We start from the raw sequence: 25,379 nt of genomic DNA, 5'->3' as shown, positions 1-25,379 counted from the left end.
CCGTACATCTCCTCATGACTCCTCGCTGTATACCCCCAGTGATGTATAGCGGTGCCTCTATACTTCCCGTACATCTCCTCATGACTCCCCGCTGTATACCCCCAGTGATGTATAGCGGTGCCTCTATACTTCCCGTACATCTCCTCATGACCCCTCGCTGTATACCCCCAGTGATGTATAGCGGTGCCTCTATACTTCCCGTACATCTCCTCATGACTCCTCGCTGTATACCCCCAGTGATGTATAGCGGTGCCTCTATACTTCCCGTACATCTCCTCATGACCCCTCGCTGTATACCCCCAGTGATGTATAGCGGTGCCTCTATACTTCCCGTACATCTCCTCATGACTCCTTGCTGTATACCCCCAGTGATGTATAGCGGTGCCTCTATACTTCCCGTACATCTCCTCATGACTCCTCGCTGTATACCCCCAGTGATGTATAGCGGTGCCTCTATACTTCCCGTACATCTCCTCATGACTCCTCGCTGTATACCCCCAGTGATGTATAGCGGTGCCTCTATACTTCCCGTACATCTCCTCATGACTCCGCGCTGTATACCCCCAGTGATGTATAGCGGTGCCTCTATACTTCCCGTACATCTCCTCATGACTCCTCGCTGTATACCCCCAGTGATGTATAGCGGTGCCTCTATACTTCCCGTACATCTCCTCATGACCCCTCGCTGTATACCCCCAGTGATGTATAGCGGTGCCTCTATACTTCCCGTACATCTCCCCATGACCCCTCGCTGTATACCCCCAGTGATGTATAGCGGTGCCTCTATACTTCCCGTACATCTCCCCATGACTCCTCGCTGTATACCCCCAGTGATGTATAGCGGTGCCTCTATACTTCCCGTACATCTCCTCATGACTCCTCGCTGTATACCCCCAGTGATGTATAGCGGGGCCTCTATACTTCCCGTACATCTCCTCATGACTCCCCGCTGTATACCCCCCCAGTGATGTATAGCGGTGCCTCTATACTTCCCGTACATCTCCTCATGACTCCTCGCTGTATACCCCCAGTGATGTATAGCGGTGCCTCTATACTTCCCGTACATCTCCCCATGACCCCTCGCTGTATACCCCCAGTGATGTATAGCGGTGCCTCTATACTTCCCGTACATCTCCTCATGACTCCTCGCTGTATACCCCCCCAGTGATGTATAGCGGTGCCTCTATACTTCCCGTACATCTCCTCATGACTCCTCGCTGTATACCCCCAGTGATGTATAGCGGTGCCTCTATACTTCCCGTACATCTCCTCATGACTCCTCGCTGTATACCCCCCCAGTGATGTATAGCGGTGCCTCTATACTTCCCGTACATCTCCTCATGACTCCTCGCTGTATACCCCCAGTGATGTATAGCGGTGCCTCTATACTTACCGTACATCTCCTCATGACTCCCCGCTGTATACCCCCAGTGATGTATAGCGGTGCCTCTATACTTCCCGTACATCTCCTCATGACTCCCCGCTGTATACCCCCCCAGTGATGTATAGCGGTGCCTCTATACTTCCCGTACATCTCCTCATGACTCCCCGCTGTATACCCCCAGTGATGTATAGCGGTGCCTCTATACTTCCCGTACATCTCCTCATGACTCCTCGCTTTATACCCCCAGTGATGTATAGCGGTGCCTCTATACTTCCCGTACATCTCCTCATGACTCCCCGCTGTATACCCCCAGTGATGTATAGCGGTGCCTCTATACTTCCCGTACATCTCCTCATGACCCCTCGCTGTATACCCCCAGTGATGTATAGCGGTGCCTCTATACTTCCCGTACATCTCCTCATGACTCCTCGCTGTATACCCCCAGTGATGTATAGCGGTGCCTCTATACTTCCCGTACATCTCCTCATGACTCCCCGCTGTATACCCCCAGTGATGTATAGCGGTGCCTCTATACTTCCCGTACATCTCCTCATGACCCCTCGCTGTATACCCCCAGTGATGTCGCTTTCGTGTCTTTCATTCACAGGATCACCTTGAACGGGATGAAGGTTTCCAGACCCGACATTCGCATCGGACGTTATCGGATGATCAAACACGAGCGAGATAAGCACAACGAGCCCAACCCCCAGCGGTGAGAGTCTGCTCTACATGTGTGTGCCCTCGTCATGCGTGTGCTCATGTTACATGTGGCAAACATCACACTCCTGAGTGCAGCTCTGGCTGTGACTAAAGTATGAAGTGTAATGCAATACCAAACTGCCCTCTGTCAATCTGTGTGAACCAGCAGAATGTGACTGGAATATGAGACAGGATGTGGCAGCAGAGTTGTGGCTGCTGCTCTGGATGTGACTGGAGTATAAGATTGAGTTACCTGATGATTCTGCAGTGATCGCTTCGGATTTGTGTCGCTTCACGTTTTGCAGTTCGGATGGTGGCGACTTTAAGATTCTTTCTGTTTTTTGTTCCAGGTTCACAAAGATCCAGAACACGAAGGTGACGATGAGGAAGGACGGGATCAACTCGCTGCGCTATCAGGTTGTGCACTTTGCCAAATACCCCATGTACACAAACATCACAGTGGACATTGGGAAGCCCCCGCCACGGCCGGTGCGGGGGTAGGGCCCTGTACAGGATGGTGGGCTTCCCTGCACTTGGACAATGACCCCCAGCCGCCGCTTCTCCCCGTCACCACTCGCGGCTCACAGGGCGTCACCAGGAGATTGTAGCAGCCGCCAGCGGGATCTACTGTGATCTGCCCAGGAGGGCCGCCCCCCACTCACTGGATGCTGGGGGCTTTTTTTATTTTTGGAAGCTGCCAAATGGGGCAATTGTTCATGACTCCAGTCACATCCAGAGCTGCATTCACAGTTCTGTCGGTTTATTATGCTGGAACGCACCACACACTATGATCTGCTGCATTGCACCGCGTGGCTGCCGCCATCTACACAGGATGACTCTGGGGCCCCCAAAATGGCCGCAAGATTAGTGATCCCTCCCCATAATAGTCAGCCCCATGAGGAATGTAGACTTACCGCAGCGGGGGAGGGGAAGACGCGACCGTCCAGGTGGAGGCGTCGTTCGTGGTGGCTGCAGCGTCTTACGGACGGGGTTACGGGACAGACACCGACCTTTGCCCTCTGCGTCTCCTGCAGTTAATACTTCCCTTTGCTCCGCCACAATCTTCATGCTCTTTTAGTATTTTTTTTACAATTTTCTGTATCTGATATAAAGACGCGACGTGCATGAGATTCCCGGAGCGCCGCCGCCGCCCGTGCATGTGACACATATAGCGACTCTACTGCTGGCCAGTGCCCGCCGGGGGCCACATCGCCTGTTTTGTAGCTTTCAGTGAGAATTCAGGTGACAATTCTAGGCCCACCGTTTACGGAAGAAGACCACCGATGGCGGTGCGAGGTCAGGTGACCACCCGGAGGGGATGTGGCTGCCACTCCTCTGGACCGTGTTCACATGAACAGCCTTCAGCACACGGGCGCGGGGTTTCCGCAGCACCGGAGAAATGGCGTTACTTCTTTCAGGCGGATTCTGCCACATTCCCCATTGACATCAAAGAGGAAGAAAAAAAGCTCTAAGGCCGACTGTACTCCACTCACATCCAGAGCTGCACTGACAAATCTGATGTTACATTGTGTCCTATACTCCAGTCACCGCCAGAGCTGCAGTCACAATTCTGCTATTAATCAAGTCTTATACTCCAGTCACCTCCAGAGCTGCAGTCACAATTCTGCTATTAATCATGTCTATAATCCAATCACACCCAAAGCTGCAGTCACAATTGTTCTGTTACATCATGTCTTATACTCTGGTCACCTCCAGATCTGCATTCACTATTCTGCTATTAATCATGTCTATAATCCAATCACACCCAGAGCTGCAGTCTTAATTCTTCCGTTACATCATGTCTTATACTCTGGTCACCTCCAGAGCTGCAGTCACAATTCTGCTATTAATCATGTCTATAATCCAATCACACCCAGAGCTGCAGTCACAATTCTTATGTTACATCATGTCTTATACTCCAGTCACCTCCAGAGCTGCAGTCACAATTCTGCTATTAATCAGGTCTATAATCCAATCACACCCAGAGCTGCAGTCACAATGTCTTATACTCTGGTCACCTCCAGAGCTGCAGTCACAATTCTGCTGTTACATCATCTTATACTCCAGTCACCTCTAGAGCTGGAGTCACAATTCTGCTGTTACATCATGTCTCTACTCCAGCCACATACAGAGCTGCAGTCACAATCCTGCTGTTAAATCAGGTCTTATACTCCTGTCATACCCAGAGCTGCAGTCACACTGTTACAGCATGTCATACAGTCACACCCAGAGCCGCAGTCACTATTCCATTGTCACAGCATGTCTTATACTCCAATCACACCCAGAGCTGCAATCACAATTCTGCTGTTACATCATGTCTTATACTCCTGTCACCTCCAGAGCTGCAGTCACTATTCTGCTGCTATACATCTCCTGTGGTCACACACCTAGTTGATACCCCACATCTATAGATGCGTATATAGCAGAATTTTGATTGCAGCTCTGAATGTGACTGGAGCATAAGGCATGTTGGGATTAGTAAGGGGTTCTTGGTTTTGAGGTGGAGATTTAACCTGTGATGTGCCGCTCAGTATTGGAGCTGCTGGTAGTATTGTACTAACGGGACACGCAGATTGCGGTGTGAGCTGTGACTCGCCCCTTCCGAGGTCCTGTACTAAGCCTCGTGTGGGCGGAGTCATGAGGTTATAACGTACAGGCAGGGTGCAGATATATTCTTTCTATCCCTCGTGACTCAATCTCAGCAGCAGAAACGACGGATCTGCTGCTTCGTGACAATGTCTCATGAGATCCGCCAGCAGCGATATCGGAGCGGTCTGCGGCATGCTGAGAGGGGCACAGGCGAGGAGACGTACCGCTGTGGAGGTGTGCTCCTGCTTTACAGCTGCCGTAAAGCGAGACAATGTATCAGACGCAGGAGGTGGTCGGGGGAGGCTTCCATTGGCGCCTGCGCCCGCGGAGCTCTGTCCACTTTGGATGCTTCTTGTAATTCTTTTTGTAATCTCCGTCTTTACAGTTTTCATAAAATAATTGTTGAAACTTTGGTGAGACGAGTCTTATTTCCACTCTGAGGGTCCGAGATCAGCGGCGCCCAGTGTGAACGCGACCAAATGAGGAGACAAAGGCTGAGGCTACAAGAAGCAAGTTTAATGTAAGGTCCTTATGTGTTCCAGTCCCGCCACCAGGGGGCGGTACGTCTGAGGCGCCAACTAACATGCCAACCGTCCTCCATTACCGAGACCTACAGCTGACTCCAGCAGACTATCACCCTCATTATCCTAGAGAAGCGGTACAGGGCGACTGCGCAGAATGTTACCTAGAGATTCTGATGAACCATCCATAAATGTAATCGCATTGCCAGTCTGCACCGCCGCCTACGCGCGGTGACCAATCGCTGCAACTGTAACACCGGGGCGACCTGTCATTACATTATAACACCGGGGCGTCCTGTCGTTACATTATAACACCGGGGCGTCCTGTCATTACATTATAACACCGGGGCGTCCTGTCGTTACATTATAACACCGGGGCGACCTGTCGTTACATTATAACACCGGGGCGACCTGTCGTTACATTATAACACCGGGGCGACCTGTCGTTACATTATAACACCGGGGCGACCTGTCGTTACATTATAACACCGGGGCGACCTGTCGTTACATTATAACACCGGGGCGTCCTGTCGTTACATTATAACACCGGGGCGACCTGTCGTTACATTATAACACCGGGGCGACCTGTCGTTACATTATAACACCGGGGCGACCTGTCGTTACATTATAACACCGGGGCGACCTGTCGTTACATTATAACACCGGGGCGACCTGTCGTTACATTATAACACCGGGGCGACCTGTCGTTACATTATAACACCGGGGCGACCTGTCGTTACATTATAACACCGGGGCGTACTGTCGTTACATTATAACACCGGGGCGACCTGTCGTTACATTATAACACCGGGGCGACCTGTCGTTACATTATAACACCGGGGCGACCTGTCGTTACATTATAACACCGGGGCGACCTGTCGTTACATTATAACACCGGGGCGACCTGTCGTTACATTATAACACCGGGGCGACCTGTCGTTACATTATAACACCGGGGCGTCCTGTCGTTACATTATAACACCGGGGCGTCCTGTCGTTACATTATAACACCGGGGCGACCTGTCGTTACATTATAACACCGGGGCGACCTGTCGTTACATTATAACACCGGGGCGTCCTGTCGTTACATTATAACACCGGGGCGACCTGTCGTTACATTATAACACCGGGGCGACCTGTCGTTACATTATAACACCGGGGCGTCCTGTCGTTACATTATAACACCGGGGCGTCCTGTCGTTACATTATAACACCGGGGCGACCTGTCGTTACATTATAACAGCGGGGCGACCTGTCGTTACATTATAACAGCGGGGCGACCTGTCGTTACATTATAACACCGGGGCGACCTGTCATTACATTATAACACCGGGGCGACCTGTCGTTACATTATAACACCGGGGGGGAAGATTTGTTGTTACATTATAACAGCGGGGCGACCTGTCGTTACATTATAACACCGGGGCGACCTGTCGTTACATTATAACACCGGGGCGACCTGTCGTTACATTATAACACCGGGGCGACCTGTCGTTACATTATAACACCGGGGCGACCTGTCGTTACATTATAACACCGGTGTGACCTGTCGTTACATTATAACACCGGGGCGTCCTGTCGTTACATTATAACACCGAGGCGACCTGTCGTTACATTATAACACCGGGGCGACCTGTCGTTACATTATAACACCGGGGCGACCTGTCGTTACATTATAACACCGGGGCGACCTGTCGTTACATTATAACACCGGGGCGACCTGTCGTTACATTATAACACCGGGGCGACCTGTCGTTACATTATAACACCGGGGCGTCCTGTCGTTACATTATAACACCGGGGCGACCTGTCGTTACATTATAACACCGGGGCGACCTGTCGTTACATTATAACACCGGGGCGTCCTGTCGTTACATTATAACACCGGGGCGACCTGTCGTTACATTATAACACCGGGGCGACCTGTCGTTACATTATAACACCGGGGCGACCTGTCGTTACATTATAACACCGGGGCGACCTGTCGTTACATTATAACACCGGGGCGTCCTGTCGTTACATTATAACACCGGGGCGACCTGTCGTTACATTATAACAGCGGGGCGACCTGTCGTTACATTATAACAGCGGGGCGACCTGTCGTTACATTATAACACCGGGGCGACCTGTCATTACATTATAACACCGGGGCGACCTGTCGTTACATTATAACACCGGGGGGGAAGATTTGTTGTTACATTATAACAGCGGGGCGACCTGTCGTTACATTATAACAGCGGGGCGACCTGTCGTTACATTATAACACCGGGGCGACCTGTCGTTACATTATAACACCGGGGCGACCTGTCGTTACATTATAACACCGGGGCGACCTGTCGTTACATTATAACACCGGGGCGACCTGTCTGTTGTTAAATTATAATACCGGGGGGGGATTTGTCGTTCCATTATAACACGGGGGGATATTTGTCGTTCCATTATAACACGGGGGGATATTTGTCGTTTCATTATAACACCGGGGGGGATTTGTCATGTTATTATCACATTGGGGCGACCAGTTGTTGCATTATCGCTTTCTATAGTAACATTGTTTCGGTTGTGCAATGTCACCACCCATGAGGAGTCTGTAGCCCCGCCCCTGCTCTGTCCGAACAGATTATTGCTGGGTACACCATGTTGTAGTATAATTGGGGGTGACCGTGTTCAGCTGCCACCATGTCGTACAGTGCTACAGATATAACTATGGGGGAGGGGCAGTGTCCACACTGGGGGGCCCCGTGGCTCTACACGTTCTGTGCCTCCTCCGCACTGCAGTTCTTTGTCTTCTCACATTTGGCCAGGCGGTTTCCTTCCCAGTAGCCGACGTCCTGCCCATCGTGACACCGACACTTGGTGCAGGCGTCCACCCACACGTACTGCCCCGCGGGAATCACCCGGCTCTGAGACGCATCGGCGTAGCAGTTGGGACCTGTGATGGGCGACATTTATACCCGTTATAATAGCACAGTGCTGCCGTCATATTATACCAGTGTCCACTCTAATGAGCAGCATCAGAAGGGTTAACTAAAGCTTCATGTCTCCAAAGGTTCAAGCCTCCTCATTGTCAAAATCTCTGCTTGCTGTCAGTGAATGAAAACACTCTTGTTTACATTCAGAGGCAGTAGAACAGTAGATAGCTGGCCCTGCTGTCAGGGGAGGGTTTGTTACAATTGTATCCAATCCAGCCAATGCTCTGTGAGCTGAACACACCAGATGCACAAGTTTCTCTGCGAGTTTGCTACAATGTATCAGTCTGGAGCTCACAGAGCATTGTTTAGACTGGATACAAGTGTAACAACCCCCCAGCTGACAGCAGGACCAGCTATGTGTGGGTTACTGCCTCTGGGTGTAAATTAGTGTTCTTATTCACTGAGAGCAAGCAGAGATCTTGAAAGGGAGAAAGGAAAGCAGTTCAGGAGTCCTTTCTGCTGTCACAGCTCAGGGGTTGTGTCCTCTCTGCTGTACCTCTCTCTATTACAGGTCAGGGGTTGTGTGCTCTCTGCTGTACCTCTCTCTATTACAGGTCAGGGGTTGTGTCCTCTCTGCTGTACCTCTCTCTATTACAGGTCAGGGGTTGTGTCCTCTCTGCTGTACCTCTCTCTATTACAGGTCAGGGGTTGTGTCCTCTCTGCTGTACCTCTCTCTATTACAGGTCAGGGGCCGCTCTTTTCCTGTGACTGGCGCAGCTTCTAACAGAAGACAGAGCTGAATATATATACTGAGCGCGTGTGACCACCTCAGCGCGGTGGACGGGAAATCAGCGGAGAACAAACAGCAGGTGGCGCTGTGCAGGCATGTATTGCTGTAACGCGCTGGGTTGGAGAACCTGGAATGTGTTTTGTGGTAAAATCCCCCAAGGTCTAAAAAAAAAAAAGCTGAGAATCTTCCATCAGCCAATCACAGGATTGCGTGACTGGGGGGGGTCTCCACTGCGTGACTGGGGGAGGTCTCCACAGCGTGGGGGTGTGTCTCCACTGTGTGGGGGGGGGTCTCCACTGTGTGGGGGGGGTCTCCACTGTGCGGGGGGTCTCCACTGTGTGGGGGGGGGGGTCTTCACTGCGTGGGGGGGGGTGTCTCCACTGCATGGGGGTGTGTGTCTCCACTGCGTGGGGGTGTGTGTCCACTGTGTGGGGGGGGTCTCCACTGCGTGGGGGGTGTGTGTCTTCACTGCGTGGGGGGGTGTCTCCACTGTGTGGGGGGGATCTCCACTGCATGGGGGGGTGTGTCTCCACTGCGTGGGGGGGGTCTCCACTGCGTGAGGGGGTCTCCACTGCGTGGGGGGGTCTCCACTGCATGAGGGGGGGGTGTCTCCACTGCGTGGGGGTGTGTGTCTTCACTGCGTGGGGGGGTGTCTCCACTGTGTGGGGGTGTGTGTCTTCACTGCGTGGGGGGGGTCTCCACTGTGTGGCGGGGGTCTCCACTGCATGAGGGGGGGGTGTCTCCACTGCGTGGGGGTGTGTGTCTTCACTGCGTGGGGGGGGTCTCCACTGCGTGAGGGGGGGGTGTCTCCACTGCGTGGGGGTGTGTGTCTTCACTGCGTGGGGGGGTGTCTCCACTGTGTGGGGGGGATCTCCACTGCGCGGGGGGTCTCCACTGCATGGGGGGGTGTGTCTCCACTGCGTGGGGGGGGTCTCCACTGCGTGGGGGGGTCTCCACTGCGTGACTGGGGGGGGTCTCCACTGTGTGGTGGGGGTCTCCACTGCATGAGGGGGGGGTGTCTCCACTGCGTGGGGGTGTGTGTCTTCACTGCGTGGGGGGGGTCTCCACTGCGTGGGGGTGTGTGTCTTCACTGCGTGGGGGGGTGTCTCCACTGTGTGGGGGGGATCTCCACTGCGCGGGGGGTCTCCACTGCATGGGGGTGTGTGTCTCCACTGCGTGGGGGGGTCTCCACTGCGTGACTGGGGGGGGGTCTCCACTGTGTGGCGGGGGTCTCCACTGCATGAGGGGGGGGTGTCTCCACTGCGTGGGGGGGGTGTCTCCACTGCGTGGGGGGGGGTGTCTCCACTGCGTGGGGGGGGGGTCTCCACTGCGTGACTGGGGGGGTCTCCACTGCGTGACTGGGGGGGTCTCCACTGCGTGACTGGGGGGGTCTCCACTGCTTGACTGGGGGGGGTCTCCACTGCGTGACTGGGGGGTCTCCACTGCGTGACTGGGGGGTCTCCACTGCGTGATCACCGCGCCCAGACTTAGGGCCCGCTTTCCTGTGGCATTGCCGATTTCAGCCTTTGCTTCCAAATCATCAGCAGAAGACGCGGATTTTGTGGCAGATTCACCCGTGGGAAGCCGCCCTAATATGTCGCGACGCTGCGCCCCGGGAGCGGACTCCATGTGTACAGGGCCATGCTCCTCCCCGATACCACTGCCATACAAATGAAAAAGGAAGAAGCGCAGCAGCAGCTCAGGCAGCACTATCACCGCTTGGTATATCCGCAGGGGAGGATTTCCCTGGGGGCCGTCTGAGCCCCCCTCTGCCGCCGGCCGGGTACATAATGAGCTCTCAGTGACCGCACATGGCCTCCGGAATTCAGCTGCCGTCGCCCCCGGCTCCACACCTTAGAGAGAACTGGAGGAGGCAGAAGATGGCAGCAGCTACTGGCGTCCACCACAGAGGGGCAGTATATTGTGCGGCACTCACTGGCGGAACTATAGAGGTCGCAGCAGTCGTAGTTGTAACCGGGCCCCTAAGCCAGGGGGGCCCATGGTGGTGCTGTATATGTCCCTTTATAAGATGCAGTGCATAATGAAAGCGCTCCCTAGTCTGCAGGAGGAGGAGGAGGAGAGAAGCGGTGTGAGCGCTGTCCAGTACTCACCCCTCCTCCTGCTCACTCTTCCCGGGGCCGGCGCTGCTGTGTCCTGGCTGCCTGCAGCGTCAAGACGCACGGAGCGCACTCTGACCTGACGCCGCAGGAGGGCAGGTGACTGCAGCGCGGGCCCTGAGAAAAGATGAGAGCCCAGAACCTGACCGGAAGAGGAGCGGCACCGCAGGAGAGGTAAGAGGTCTGATCAGGAGCCTAAAGGGTCTGATTGATTGGGGGTCTAGAGAAGTCTAATGGGGGTCAGATATAGGAGTTTGGAGGTCAAATGGGGGTCTGGTCTGAGGTCTAATGGGATCTGGAGGTCTAATGAGGGTCGTATATGGGGGTCTGGAGGTCTAATGGGGGTCTTATCTGAGGTCTGATATTGGGGCGGAGTCTGACAGAGGTCTAAAGGGGGTCTGATATGGGGTCTGACAGAGGTCTAAAGGGTACCAGTATTTTCAGGGGCACTGTTTCTGCAGGAAGGTATTAGGGAGCACAGTATTAGGGGGGGGGGCAGGATGGGGTATTTAGAAGGTGGGAGGATGATGGAAAAGTAGGAAAGTAAGATGAAAGAAGTCATCATGGCGGTCTGGTCTGAAGGAGAAGAAGAGGAAAGAGACCACCTACATCAGAGGAGACATCGCTGGATGGAAGAGGTATGGGGCGCTGTATGACCCTGGATGTAAGAGGTATGAGGCGCTGTATGACCCTGGAGGTTCTGTAGCGCTGTGTGTAATGTTTTCCAAGTACGTCTTTAAAGGGGTTGTCCGCTTTATCTTTCGTACGAGCGCTGCCTTCTCTGTTTACCGCTGAACTGCACCAGGGCCCCTGAGCCTTTAGCTACGCCCTTGGCTGCACTATGTGGGTCTGGAGACCCCGACCTCTAATACTGACCATCTTTGCATCGGGGGCAGCACTCTCCCTTCTCATACACCGGGTTCACACATGGTGGGGGGGCGCAGTCGGCTACGAGGCAGCGGGCGATTCCGTCCAGGTCACAGGTGCACTGCTCGCACTCCGAGGGCTGAAAGACAAGAGACGACAATTATTGACCACACGACTGTCACCAGATGGGGGCGGCTGAGGCGTCAACTGAGGGGCTAGAAAAACCTGCATCGATATCTGCCTGTACGATACCAGGCACAAAAACAGCCACCGGTCATTAGCAGGATGAGCACTAGGTGGCGCTGCACTCAGTGATGTCATCTCCAGGGCCTGCAGCAGCTTCTCTTTATAAGTGTAGCTGTCTGCAAACCATCAATATGTCACCGCCTTATGTGCAAGTGCCCAGGAGAATCCAATCACATGAATCCATGCTCCGGACTTACATAACATATCCGGAGAGCGGTGATGTCACCTCCTGTATAATATAACTGATATCCGGAGAGCGGTGATGTCACCTCCTGTATAGTATAACTGATATCTGGAGAGCGGTGATGTCACCTCCTGTATAATATAACTGATATCTGGAGAGCGGTGATGTCACCTCCTGTATAATATAACTGATATCTGGAGAGCGGTGATGTCACCTCCTGTATAATATAACTGATATCTGGAGAGCGGTGATGTCACCTCCTGTATAATATAACTGATATCTGGAGAGCGGTGATGTCACCTCCTGTATAATATAACTGATATCTGGAGAGCGGTGATGTCACCTCCTGTATAATATAACTGATATCTGGAGAGCGGTGATGTCACCTCCTGTATAATATAACTGATATCAGGAGAGCGGTGATGTCACCTCCTGTATAATATAACTGATATCAGGAGAGCGGTGATGTCACCTCCTGTATAATATAACTGATATCTGGAGAGCGGTGATGTCACCTCCTGTATAATATAACTGATATCCGGAGAGCGGTGATGTCACCTCCTGTATAATATAACCTGATATCTGGAGAGCGGTGATGTCATCTCCTGTATAGTATAACTGATATCTGGAGAGCGGTGATGTCACCTCCTGTATAATATAACTGATATCTGGAGGGCAGTGATGTCACCTCCTGTATAATATAACTGATATCTGGAGAGCGGTGATATCACCTCCTGTATAATATAACTGATATCTGGAGAGCGGTGATGTCACCTCCTGTATAATATAACTGATATCTGGAGGGTGGTGATGTCACCTCCTGTATAATATAACTGATATCTGGAGAGCGGTGATGTCACCTCCTGTATAATATAACTGATATCCGGAGAGCGGTGATGTCACCTCCTGTATAATATAACCTGATATCTGGAGAGCGGTGATGTCACCTCCTGTATAATATAACTGATATCTGGAGGGCGGTGATGTCATCTCCTGTATAGTATAACTGATATCTGGAGAGCGGTGATGTCACCTCCTGTATAATATAACTGATATCTGGAGAGCGGTGATGTCACCTCCTGTATAATATAACTGATATCTGGAGAGCGGTGATGTCACCTCCTGTATAATATAACTGATATCAGGAGAGCGGTGATGTCACCTCCTGTATAATATAACTGATATCTGGAGAGCGGTGATGTCATCTCCTGTATAATATAACTGATAGCTGGAGGGCGGTGATGTCACCTCCTGTATAATATAACTGATATCTGGAGAGCGGTGATGTCACCTCCTGTATAATATAACTGATATCTGCAGAGCGGTGATGTCACCTCCTGTATAATATAACTGATATCTGGAGAGCGGTGATGTCACCTCCTGTATAATATAACCGATATCCGTAGAGCGGTGATGTCACCTCCTGTATAATATAACTGATATCTGGAGAGCGGTGATGTCACCTCCTGTATAATATAACCGATATTATAGTCACCTCTTGTATAATATAAAATATATAGAGAGCTGTGATGTCACCTCATGGCATCATCTGGCCTAGTTTTTATCCCCATCTGGTTGTCATGTCATCCCCCTGTCTGATCCTTATCCTTCTGCATGGTCCTCATCCTCCTACCAGGTCCATATCCCATTGCTTGATCCCCATTCCCCTGCCTGGTCCTTATCCTCTTACCTGGTCTTCATCCTCCTGCCTGTTCTTCATCCCCTATACTGGCCCACATCTGGTCATCATCATCTTGCCTACTCTTCAACATCCTGCCTGGTATCCATCCCCCTGCCCGGTCCTTATCCTTCTGCCTGGTCCTGATTCTCCTGCCTGGTCCTCCTCTTATCTGGTTCTTATTATCCTGTCTAGTCCTCATCCCGCTGCCTGGTCCTTATCCCCCTTTATAGTCGTCATTCCTATGCATGGTCCTTATTCTTCTGCCTGGTTTTCATTCCCCCATTAGGTCCCTATCTCCCTGCCTAGAACTCATCCCCCTCCCTGGCCCCATCCTCCTCCCATACTGTGACATCCACAGCGCCTCCATAACAGCGACCTCCACAGATCCCCCATAACAGTGACCTCCACAGCGCCCCCATAACAGTGACATCCACAGATCCCCCATAACAGTGACCTCCACAGCGCCCCCATAACAGTGACATCCACAGATCCCCCATAACAGTGACCTCCACAGCGCCCCCATAACAGTGACATCCACAGTGCCTCCATAACAGTGACCTCTACAGAGCCTCCCATAACAGTGACCTCTACAGATCCCCCATAACAGTGACATCCACAGTGCCTCCATAACAGTGACCTCTACAGAGCCTCCCATAACAGTGACCTCTACAGATCCCCCATAACAGTGACCTCCACAGCGCCCCCATAACAGTGACATCCACAGTGCCTCCATAACAGTGACCTCTACAGAGCCCCCCCATAACAGTGACCTCCACAGCGCCCCCATAACAGTGACCTCCACAGTGCCCCCATAACAGTGACATCCACAGCGCCTCCATAACAGTGACCTCTACAGAGCCCACCATAACAGTGACCTCTACAGAGCCCCCCATAACAGTGACATCCACAGTGCCTCCATAACAGTGACCTCTACAGAGCCCCCCATAACAGTGACCTCCACAGCGCCCCCATAACAGTGACCTCTACAGAGCCCCCCCATAACAGTGACATCCACAGTGCCTCCATAACAGTGACCTCTACAGAGCCCCACCATAACAGTGACATCCACAGTGCCCCCATAACAGTGACATCCACAGTGCCTCCATAACAGTGACATCCACAGTGCCTCCATAACAGTGACCTCTACAGAGCCCCCCATAACAGTGACCTCTACAGAGCCCCACCATAACAGTGACATCCACAGTGCCCCCATAACAGTGACCTCTACAGAGCCCCCCATAACATTGACCTCCACAGCGCCCCCATAACAGTGACATCCACAGTGCCCCCATAACAGTGACCTCTACAGAGCCCCACCATAACATTGACCTCCACAGTGCCTCCATAACAGTGACCTCCACAGAGCCCCCCATAACATTGACCTCCACAGTGCCTCCATAACAGTGACCTCCACAGAGCCCCCCATAACAGTTACCTCTACAGAGCCCCCCATAACAGTGACCTCCACAGTGCCTCCATAACAGTGACCTCTACAGAGCCCCCCATAACAGTGACCTCCACAGCGCCCCCATAACAGTGACATCCACAGTGCCCCCATAACAGTGACATCCACAGTGCCCCCATAACAGTGACATCCACAGCGCCCCCATAACAGTGACATCCACAGCGCCCCCATAACAGTGACATCCACAGAGCCCCCCATAACAGTGACCTCCACAGCGCCCCCATAACAGTGACATTCACAGTGCCCCCATAACAGTGACATCCACAGCGCCCCCATAACAGTGACATCCACAGCGCCCCCATAACAGTGACATCCACAGCGCCCCCATAACAGTGACATCCACAGAGCCCCCATAACAGTGACCTCCACAGCGCCCCCATAACAGTGACCTCCACAGCGCCCCCATAACAGTGACATCCACAGAGCCCCCATAACAGTGACATCCACAGAGCCCCCATAACAGTGACATCCACAGATCCTCTCCATAACAGTGCCATCCACAGATCCCCTCCATAACAGTGCCATTAACAGATCCCCCATAACAGTGTCATCCACAGATCCCCCATAACAGTGCCATCCACATATCCCCCTCCATAACAGTGCCATCCACAGATCCCCCATAATAGTGTCATCCACAGATCCCCCCATAACAGTGTGATCCACAGATCCCCTCCATAACAGTGCCATCCACAGATCCCCCATAACAGTGTGATCCACAGATCCCCTCCATAACAGTGCCATCCACAGATCCCCCATAACAGTGTCCCTCCCATTTCCAGGTTTTTGGCTTCGTTCCGTGCAGATCGTTAGTCGCCGGCCGCTTCCTTATTTGGTTTTAGTTTGGACTGTGGATCTGATTGTTTCTATAAATAGACGGGCACGATGACAACATGAAAAGTCCCCCCATCAGCGTGCGGGGCCCGAGGTACATGACAACGCCCCTCCTCCACTCTCTCAGTACCACTATGTATGCATTTACTGTTGCACTTGTATAGGACACACATATTCTGTGGTGCTACAGATTATCATCACTCCCATCATCCATGACCCCAGGAGCTCACAATCTACCATGCCTATGGCTCCTGGGGGGCTGCAATCTATAGGGCTCATGGGGAGTTATCTGTAAGGACTCCTGGAGGGTGGGGGCTGCTATCTATAGGTATTTATGAGGGGGTTGTTATCTATAGGGGCTCCTGGGGGGTTGTTATCTATAGGGGCTCCTGGGGGTTGGAGGCTTCTATCAATAGGGGCTCTTGGGGAATCTATACCGTTTCCTGGGTGGGGTTGTTATCTATAGGGTCTCCTGGGGAGGGGGGAGGTCTATACGGGCTTCCATCAATAGGGGCTCCTGGGGGGTTGTTATCTATAGGGGATCCTGTGGGGGTTATCTATAAGGACTCCTGGGTGGTGGGGGCTGCTATCTATAGGGGCTCATGGGGAGGTTATTTGTAGGGACTTGTGGGGGTGGGACTGATATCCACAGGGGCTCCTGTGTTTGTGTGTGTAAGGGGTTTGTTATCTATAGGGTCTCCTGGTTTGGGATCTATAGGGGATCCTGGGTGTTATCTATAAGGGCTTGTGGGGATGGGGGTCTACTATCTAGAGGGTTCCTGGAGTGGTTATCTATAGCGGCTCCTGGGGGGTGAGGAGCATCTATCTATAGGGGCTCCTTGGGATGGGCTGTTATCTGCATTGCTACTGGTGGGGGCTTCTGGTTATTTTCTATAGGGTCTCCTGCTGATGGTGGGGAGCTTCCATCTCTAGGGGATCGGGTGGGGGGGGGTTCTATCTATAGAGGCTCCTGGTGGGTGGGGCTGATCTATAACATGCTGCAGGCTGTGAATGGCTCAAGGGGAGTGTAAGAACTCCATGACACTTGTGCCGTGCATGCTTGTTGTCGGTGGCAACGTGTTGTTTTAACACTTCCCCTTTAAGTCTGGTGTTCCTCCCCATTTTGGTGTATACTGGGTTAAGGTGGAGCTGGGTGTGGCCTCATGGGTCTTCTTATGTTGGAGTTGTGAGCGGGAGGTTAGTTTGTCTGCCTTTGTAGGAGTATGAGCATTGCTCCTATCTGGATGTGTCACCTGTCCATGAGTGCCTCCTTGTGGAACATCAAGGTCTTTAGCGATGTCTCCCTATGTTCTCCTCCTTGTTCCCTACCTTACCTGTTGTTATTTTTGGTGTGGGTTTGTTTTGGGGATTTGTTATTATGTCTAGTTTGGTGTTCTATGTCTGGTATGTTTGGTGTACTGCCCGGCATGGTTGCTAGACATCCCCTTGTTTGTCTGTGCCTCTGGAAGGGGGTCTCAGGGTTCCCCGGAGGGGTAACCACTAGTCAGTGTGCAGCTCTGCTGGGGCCGCCATGCATCCTATCCGCATGGGGGTCCAGGCAGTTTCTGGTTTGCTGGATTCCGTGTCTGTGTTTTGTGCTGTGTCCTGTGAGGTCAACGGGTTCCAGTACATCTGCATGGGGTCCAGTCGTCGTGGTTGCAGCGGCAGGTAAGTGCGTTGTTCGGGGCTCTTACCTGCCAATCCAGTTACTGCATACAGTCTCCTCTTTTTCCTTGCAGCTAGGCCGGTGGAGACTCCTGTTCATCCATGTCATGTCTGGGATGAACAGGTCGTCTCATCCCCTTTTTTTATTTCAGGGATTATCAGGGCAACTCCTAGGTTTCCTGGGTAGGAGCCTTTCTACCATCCAGGTCCGCTCATACAGTGAGGAGTTAGGCCTCATGCACACAAATGTTTTAATTTTTTTGCGTTCCATATACGGAACCATTTATTTTCATGGGTCCGCAAAAAAAATGGAATTTACTCCATATGCATTCCGTTTCCGTATTTCCGTTGTACGTTTTTTGGACAGGGAAAATACCGCAGCATGCCGCAGTTTTCTCTCCGGCCAAAAATACTGAACACTTGCTGGAATGCCGGATCCGGCATTAATTTACATTGAAGTGTATTAGTGCTGGATCAGGCATTAAGTGTTCCGGCAAAACGGAACCCGGCTTTCCGGTAATACTGGATCCGTTTTTCTGGATGACACCGGAGAGACAGATCCGGTATTTCAATGCATTTGTCAGATGGATCCACATCCAGATCCGTCTGACAAATGCCATCAGTTTGCATCCGGATTGCCGGATCCGGCAGGCAGTTTTGGCGATGGAACTGCCCGCCGGAATCCTCTGCCGCAAGTGTGAAAGTACCCTTAGGGCGAGGATTAGCGATGCAATAGAAGGTGACTAGATCCCGCATCCCAGTCTCTGTCCTAGTTGCTTGTCCGTCTGCTTTACATTGTACGGTGGGGGGGTTCCCCACTCCCCCCCATGACACCGGGTACTCTTCACCCGCCTCCAGCAGAGCCCTTCCCAGGTGTCAAATAGCAGGGCGGCTGGTGGCGGGGCACCCCCAAAAGTAAATACCGTGACACTATGCAATGGTGAATAGGGAAACACGAGAATGGTCAGTAAACGTAAGCCAGGGCACAAGAACCAGAAGACAACCAGAACCAGAGTCAACCACCAGAAGAACCACTCACCAGATAGCTGCAGATCCAGAACCAGAGTCAACCACCAGAGGAACCACTCACCAGATAGCTGCAGATCCAGAACCAGAGTCAACCACCAGAGGAACCACTCACCAGATAGCTGCAGATCCAGAACCAGAGTCAACCACCAGAGGAACCACTCACCAGATAGCTGCAGATCCAGATCCAGAACCAGAGTCAACCACCAGAGGAACCACTCACCAGATAGCTGCAGATCCAGAACCAGAGTCAACCACCAGAGGAACCACTCACCAGATAGCTGCAGATCCAGAACCAGAGTCAACCACCAGAGGAACCACTCACCAGATAGCTGCAGATCCAGAACCAGAGTCAACCACCAGAGGAACCACTCACCAGATAGCTGCAGATCCAGATCCAGAACCAGAGTCAACCACCAGAGGAACCACTCACCAGATAGCTGCAGATCCAGAACCAGAGTCAACCACCAGAGGAACCACTCACCAGATAGCTGCAGATCCAGAACCAGAGTCAACCACCAGAGGAACCACTCACCAGATAGCTGCAGATCCAGAACCAGAGTCAACCACCAGAGGAACCACTCACCAGATAGCTGCAGATCCAGAACCAGAGTCAACCACCAGAGGAACCACTCACCAGATAGCTGCAGATCCAGAACCAGAGTCAACCACCAGAGGAACCACTCACCAGCAGCAGTGAGTGGGGGTAAAGACCAAGTTTACATGTCCCTCCACAGATCACCTGACACCGCTGAGGTCACACCCAATCTCCACCCTCAGACCAGGGAGGCACAGTTGAGGCCTGAGAGGAGAGAACCTCCCACCACATGTCTAAGTCAGGAGACATGACAACAGAAGTTCCCTGGCAAAACTAGGGGTTATGGTGTCCCGACTCCCAGCAGCACCAAAATCCGGAATGGATCCCACAGAGTGACACGTGCACGTAAAGTGCGAACCTTTACTAGCTCCGCCCTCCAGGGGCGACGCTCCGCTCTTCGTGGCCAGCTTTTCTGGAGACAGATGTAAATAGGGAAATCCATGATCACTGCAAGCGCCAAACTCCCCCCGAGACCTCGCCCCCAGTCACATCCTGACTACTATAATTTATATCCCTCAACAGTAGGAGGTGGGTTGTCAGGAGTGGTCTGCCTACAACTGTAAGATAACAAAACCTTCTGCAACTTTCAATATTACTGCTTGCTATCAGTGAGTAAAATCATTTTTTATATTCAGAACCTGCTCACACAACTGAGGGTTTGTTACAGTGTGTCAGTGAAGACAATCCACTGTGAGCTGGACATCGGTCCCCACTGTCCTGGACTTTGGGCTCTTGTCTACATTGAGCAGGACTGTGTGTTCCCATTCACTGACTGCAAACTGTGGGAATGGTGAGGAATTTACACACAGTCTGTCATGGGATTTTGTTTGCTGTTGCAGTGGCCCCTGTGGCCACCTATCAGGTCCTGTAGGGGCCCAATATATCCCTGGACTCAGGGTCTCTACACTGCATGCACCAGTACAGATAGATTTCCCGGAATGCGCCCCTCGCCCCCCGTCCGTACATTCACCCGTAGCATGCCTGCAGCTCATTGACTCATATGGGAACCATTTGTATTGTGCAAGTCAGCTGTGTTAGCACATTACAGGAGAGATACAAGCGCCCCGGGGCCCCACAAGCCCCAACAACAACCTCCCCACCGGGCCCCATCATGTGTCAACACAAGGGCCAGGAGCATCTGTAGATAATCTGTGGCCTACATGTGTCTAGCATCCCAGGTGAGGGCAGGTGACATCACTACACACAGGCGCGGTGACATTACTACACACAGGCGCGGTGACATTACTACACACAGGCGCGGTGACATTACTACACACAGGCGCGGTGACATTACTAGACACAGGCGTGGTGACATCACTACACACAGGCGCGGTGAGATTACTGCACACGGGCGCGGTGACATTACTACACACGGGCGCGGTGACATCACTACACACGGGCGCGGTAACATCACTACACACGGGCGCGGTGACATCACTACACACGGGCGCAGTGACATCACTACACACGGGCGCGGTGACATTACTACACACGGGCGCGGTGACATCACTACACACGGGCGCGGTGACATCACTACACACGGGCGCGGTGACATCACTACACACGGGCGCGGTGACATCACTACACACGGGCGCGGTGACATCACTACACACGGGCGCGGTGACATCACTACACACGGGCGCGGTGACATCACTACACACGGGCGCGGTGACATCACTACACACGGGCGCGGTGACATCACTACACACGGGCGCGGTGACATCACTACACACAGGCGCGATGACATTACTACACGGACGCGGTGACATCACTACAGAGGTGAGGTGACATCACTACACGGACGCGGTGTCGTGACATCACTACACGGACGCGGTGACATCACTACAGAGGTGAGGTGACATCACTACACACGGGCGCAGTGACATCACTACACACGGGCGCGGTGACATCACTACACACGGGCGCGGTGACATCACTACACACGGGCGCGGTGACATCACTACACACGGGCGCGGTGACATCACTACACACGGGCGCGGTGACATCACTACACACAGGCGCGATGACATCACTACACACGGGCGCGGTAACATCACTACACACGGGCGCGGTGACATCACTACACACGGGCGCGGTGACATCACTACACACGGGCGCGGTGACATTACTACACACGGGCGCGGTGACATTACTACACACGGGCGCGGTGACATCACTACACACGGGCGCGGTGACATCACTACACACGGGCGCGGTGACATCACTACACACGGGCGCGGTGACATCACTACACACGGGCGCGGTGACATCACTACACACCGGCGCGGTGACATCACTACACACGGGCGCGGTGACATCACTACACACGGGCGCGGTGACATCACTACACACGGGCGCGGTGACATCACTACACACGGGCGCGGTGACATCACTACACACGGGCGCGGTGACATCACTACACACGGGCGCGGTGACATCACTACACACAGGCGCGATGACATTACTACACGGACGCGGTGACATCACTACAGAGGTGAGGTGACATCACTACACGGACGCGGTGTCGTGACATCACTACACGGACGCGGTGACATCACTACAGAGGTGAGGTGACATCACTACACACAGGCGCGGTGACATCACTACACACAGGCGCGGTGACATCACTACACACAGGCGCGGTGACATTACTGCACACAGGCGCGGTGACATTACTACACACAGGCGCGGTGACATCACTACACACAGGCGCGGTGACATCACTACACACAGGCGCGGTGACATTACTACACACAGGCGCGGTGACATTACTGCACACAGGCGCGGTGACATTACTGCACACAGGCGCGGTGACATCACTACACACAGGCGCGGTGACATTACTACACACAGGCGCGGTGACATTACTACACACAGGCGCGGTGACATTACTACACACAGGCGCGGTGACATCACTACACACAGGCGCGGTGACATCACTACACACAGGCGCGGTGACATCACTACACACAGGCGCGGTGACATCACTACACACAGGCGCGGTGACATCACTACACACAGGCGCGGTGACATCACTACACACAGGCGCGGTGACATTACTAAACACGGACGCGGTGACATCACTAAACACAGACGCGGTGACATCACTACACGGACGCGGTGACATCACTACACGGACGCGGTGACATCACTACAGAGGTGAGGTGACATCACTACACGGACGCGGTGACATCACTACAGAGGTGACATAACACATCACTACACACAGGCGCGGTGACATCACTAAACACGGACGCGGTGACATCACTACACGGACGCGGTGACATCACTACACGGACGCGGTGACATCACTACACGGACGCGGTGACATCACTACAGAGGTGAGGTGACATCACTACACGGACGCGGTGACATCACTACAGAGGTGAGGTGACATCACTACACAGTGTGTATGATGTAGAGGTAGGTGCCAGGCGGGGGCGGATATCATTCACGGGCGGTAAGTGACATTTTCCGAGGACAATCGCTGAGTATTTTGCTCGTTCGCGCTGCTGCTGATGGACGATAACTGAAAGATCATCATCAATGCAGAACGCAGGATTGGTCGCTCGCCGTACGGTCGCTGCTCGTTCTGACCCCCGGATGGTCGCCCTCTGATACACCGACCTACCTGGAAGTGCTCTCCGAGCTCATACACGTCCCCTCGGTACTCGCAGCCGATCTTCTCGCAGCGCGGGCAGCAGTCGGTGGGGTAGTGGCTGACGTGCATGCAGGCGGGGGGCAGAGCGGTGCACTCGGTCCTGGCACAGGTGGGGCCCTCCGGGGTGCACTCACACTGGGTGCAGTGATCGGAGTCCAGAAAGTACCACTCTCCAACATAGTAGACGCTGCCATTGGCCTCACAGGTGTTGACCTGGGGGTTCAGGGACAGGCCCATCTGAGAAAGGAGCAGCAGGCAGAGCAGTGAGGATTGTGCCCTCCAGCCTGGCATGGTGCCCTCAGTGGAGGCTGCCACCAGACAAGTGCAGAGAAAGGAAACGTTTCTTCTTCCTCCTGCTCAGAAGAGCAATGTATGCCCAGTCTTGGTGGTCTCACAGGTCCGGTGTATGCCCAGTCTTGGTGGTGGTCTCACAGGTCCGGTGTATGCCCAGTCTTGGTGGTCTCACAGGTCCGGTGTATGCCCAGTCTTGGTGGTCTCACAGGTCCGGTGTATGCCCAGTCTTGGTGGTGGTCTCACAGGTCCGGTGTATGCCCAGTCTTGGTGGTGGTCTCACAGGTTTGGTGTATGCCCAGTCTTGGTGGTGGTCTCACAGGTCCGGTGTATGCCCAGTCTTGGTGGTCTCACAGGTCCGGTGTATGCCCAGTCTTGGTGGTGGTCTCACAGGTCCGGTGTATGCCCAGTCTTGGTGGTGGTCTCACAGGTGCGGTGTATGCACAGTCTTGGTGGTCTCACAGGTCCGGTGTATGCCCAGTCTTGGGGGTGGTCTCACAGGTTTGGTGTATGCCCAGTCTTGGTGGTCTCACAGGTGCGGTGTATGCACAGTCTTGGTGGTCTCACAGGTCCGGTGTATGCCCAGTCTTGGTGGTGGTCTCACAGGTTTGGTGTATGCCCAGTCTTGGTGGTGGTCTCACAGGTTCGGTGTATGCCCAGTCCTGGTGGTCTCACAGGTTCAGTGTATGCCAAGTCTTGGTGGTCTCACAGGTCCGCTGTATGCCAAGTCTTGGTGGTCTCACAGGTCCGGTGTATGCCCAGTCTTGGCGGTCTCACAGGTCCGGTGTATGCCAAGTCTTGGTGGTCTCACAGGTCCGGTGTATGCCAAGTCTTGGTGGTCTCACAGGTTTGGTGTATGCCCAGTCTTGGTGGTCTCACAGGTTTGGTGTATGCCCAGTCTTGGTGGTCTCACAGGTTTGGTGTATGCCCAGTCTTGGTGGTGGTCTCACAGGTTTGGTGTATGCCCAGTCTTGGTGGTGGTCTCACAGGTCTGGTGTATGCCCAGTCTTAGTGGTGGTCTCACAGGTTCGGTGTATGCCTAGTCTTAGTGGTGGTCTCACAGGTTCGGTGTATGCCCAGTCTTGGTGGTGGTCTCACAGGTTTGGTGTATGCCCAGTCTTGGTGGTCTCACAGGTTTGGTGTATGCCCAGTCTTGGTGGTCTCACAGGTTCGGTGTATGCCCAGTCTTGGTGGTGGTCTCACAGGTTCGGTGTATGCCCAGTCTTGGTGGTCTCACAGGTTCGGTGTATACCCAGGCTGGCCGGTGGTATCGCAGTATATAGGGGTGGTATCAGACGTTGCCCCCTGTCCTGCAGCACATCACATAAATGACCATCAGATGCCCCTGTGGCCTCCGCTCCGCAGTCTAGACGCTGCTATTCCTGGCAGATGACAAGTCTGAGCTGAGAGTCCGGGGGTCTGCTGTGCCCCCCTCCGCCGGCTGCACTTTATGAGGAGGGTGGGCAGAGTTCCCATTACAAGCCCATTCTTCTCTGTCTCCTGGGCTGGCCTTCAGCATGTGATCTGATACCCCTACCCCTCCTACCGCCTCCTCCCCCTGCTCTACAGAGGAGGGGGCAAATATACCCCTCAGAGAACAGCCTGCATCTGGCATTACTAGGTTAACTTAAAGGGCCAGCTCCCCTGAGCACAGAAGTTTATTTAACTTTACTTTAACTTGTTTAACTTTGAAACAAATGATCCAGTTTGTTTCAATTAACCCCATGATTACCATCTGTCAGGGATCAGCAACCTCCGGCACTCCAAGACCCGAAAGTTGGGAGTGAAATTCAGTGTGGGGGACTGTAATGGCGGCTTTATTGCTTGCTTGATTTGGTGATCACAGAAAGAAATG

General features: G+C 53.2%; 4 protein-coding genes and 1 long non-coding RNA gene across 40 annotated transcripts in view; 3 read left to right on the top strand and 2 right to left on the bottom strand.

Annotated features, from left to right (window-relative positions):
* B4GALT2 (beta-1,4-galactosyltransferase 2) overlaps positions 1-24,874 on the top strand; it is a 69,707-nt gene extending 44,833 nt beyond the window's left edge. The window contains exons 6-9 of one of the 2 annotated variants that reach the window (XM_040407967.1): positions 1,992-2,096; positions 2,434-4,706; positions 16,764-16,770; positions 24,864-24,874. In XM_040407967.1, coding sequence (XP_040263901.1) covers positions 1,992-2,096; positions 2,434-2,584 — 256 coding nt within the window. In that variant the 3' untranslated portion in view covers positions 2,585-4,706; positions 16,764-16,770; positions 24,864-24,874. Of the gene's footprint in view, positions 1-1,991; positions 2,097-2,433; positions 5,079-16,763; positions 16,771-24,863 lie in introns of those variants that run through there. The other variant, XM_040407968.1, reaches the window with a different exon arrangement.
* LOC120979303 lies at positions 5,174-7,553 on the bottom strand. The gene is made up of 3 exons (XR_005774268.1): positions 7,440-7,553; positions 6,595-7,174; positions 5,174-6,329 (listed from the first exon to the last, which is right to left on the bottom strand). It is a non-coding gene; the product is annotated as an uncharacterized LOC120979303 (long non-coding RNA).
* On the bottom strand, positions 7,739-23,550 carry LOC120979302 (von Willebrand factor C domain-containing protein 2-like). Its single transcript, XM_040408007.1, has 3 exons — positions 23,204-23,550; positions 11,886-12,015; positions 7,739-8,122 (listed from the first exon to the last, which is right to left on the bottom strand). Exons 1-3 carry the CDS (start codon positions 23,522-23,524, stop codon positions 7,938-7,940), a joined length of 636 nt encoding a protein of 211 aa, XP_040263941.1. The 5' UTR covers positions 23,525-23,550; the 3' UTR covers positions 7,739-7,937.
* CCDC24 (coiled-coil domain containing 24) overlaps positions 19,691-25,379 on the top strand; it is a 54,664-nt gene continuing 48,975 nt past the window's right edge. The window contains exon 1 of the mRNA XM_040407964.1: positions 19,691-20,750. The gene's annotated coding sequence lies outside the window, so the exon portion shown is untranslated. The remainder of the gene's footprint in view (positions 20,751-25,379) is intronic.
* On the top strand, positions 23,535-25,052 carry LOC120979300. 35 transcript variants are annotated; one of them, XM_040407975.1, is made up of 6 exons: positions 23,535-23,667; positions 23,702-23,846; positions 23,881-23,954; positions 23,989-24,192; positions 24,360-24,649; positions 24,681-25,052. In XM_040407975.1, exons 1-6 carry the CDS (start codon positions 23,640-23,642, stop codon positions 24,915-24,917), a joined length of 978 nt encoding a protein of 325 aa, XP_040263909.1. In that variant the 5' UTR covers positions 23,535-23,639; the 3' UTR covers positions 24,918-25,052. The 35 variants fall into 35 exon arrangements, with proteins under 35 accessions (XP_040263909.1, XP_040263905.1, XP_040263912.1 ...); XM_040407974.1 differs by having other exon boundaries at positions 23,536-23,667; positions 23,702-23,954; positions 23,989-24,059; positions 24,094-24,192; XM_040408005.1 differs by having other exon boundaries at positions 23,579-23,630; positions 23,668-23,954; positions 24,360-24,513; positions 24,588-24,624; positions 24,659-25,052.

This window comes from Bufo bufo, chromosome 9 (genome assembly GCF_905171765.1).
Source record: "Bufo bufo chromosome 9, aBufBuf1.1, whole genome shotgun sequence".
Taxonomy (NCBI): domain Eukaryota; kingdom Metazoa; phylum Chordata; class Amphibia; order Anura; family Bufonidae; genus Bufo; species Bufo bufo.
Note: the sequence above shows the minus strand (reverse complement) of the source record. Positions and strands in the feature narration are given on the sequence as shown.

What these genes read in the sequence shown, in the direction of transcription:
- LOC120979302 (XM_040408007.1), bottom strand. Translation starts at nt 23,524, where the DNA reads ATGCCAGGCTGGAGGGCACAATCCTCACTGCTCTGCCTGCTGCTCCTT. An exon ending in AGCTCGGAGAGCACTTCCAG is followed by an intron (nt 12,016 to 23,203) that starts GTAGGTCGGTGT and finishes CTTGTCTTTCAG; the next exon opens with CCCTCGGAGTGCGAGCAGTG. An exon ending in CTGCCCCCGATGCAAAGATG is followed by an intron (nt 8,123 to 11,885) that starts GTCAGTATTAGA and finishes CGCCCATCACAG; the next exon opens with GTCCCAACTGCTACGCCGAT.
- LOC120979300 (XM_040407969.1), top strand. Translation starts at nt 23,602, where the DNA reads ATGTATGCCCAGTCTTGGTGGTCTCACAG. An exon ending in TCTTGGTGGTGGTCTCACAG is followed by an intron (nt 23,955 to 23,988) that starts GTGCGGTGTATG and finishes GTGGTCTCACAG; the next exon opens with GTCCGGTGTATGCCCAGTCT. An exon ending in GTGTATGCCCAGTCCTGGTG is followed by an intron (nt 24,193 to 24,359) that starts GTCTCACAGGTT and finishes TGCCAAGTCTTG; the next exon opens with GTGGTCTCACAGGTTTGGTG.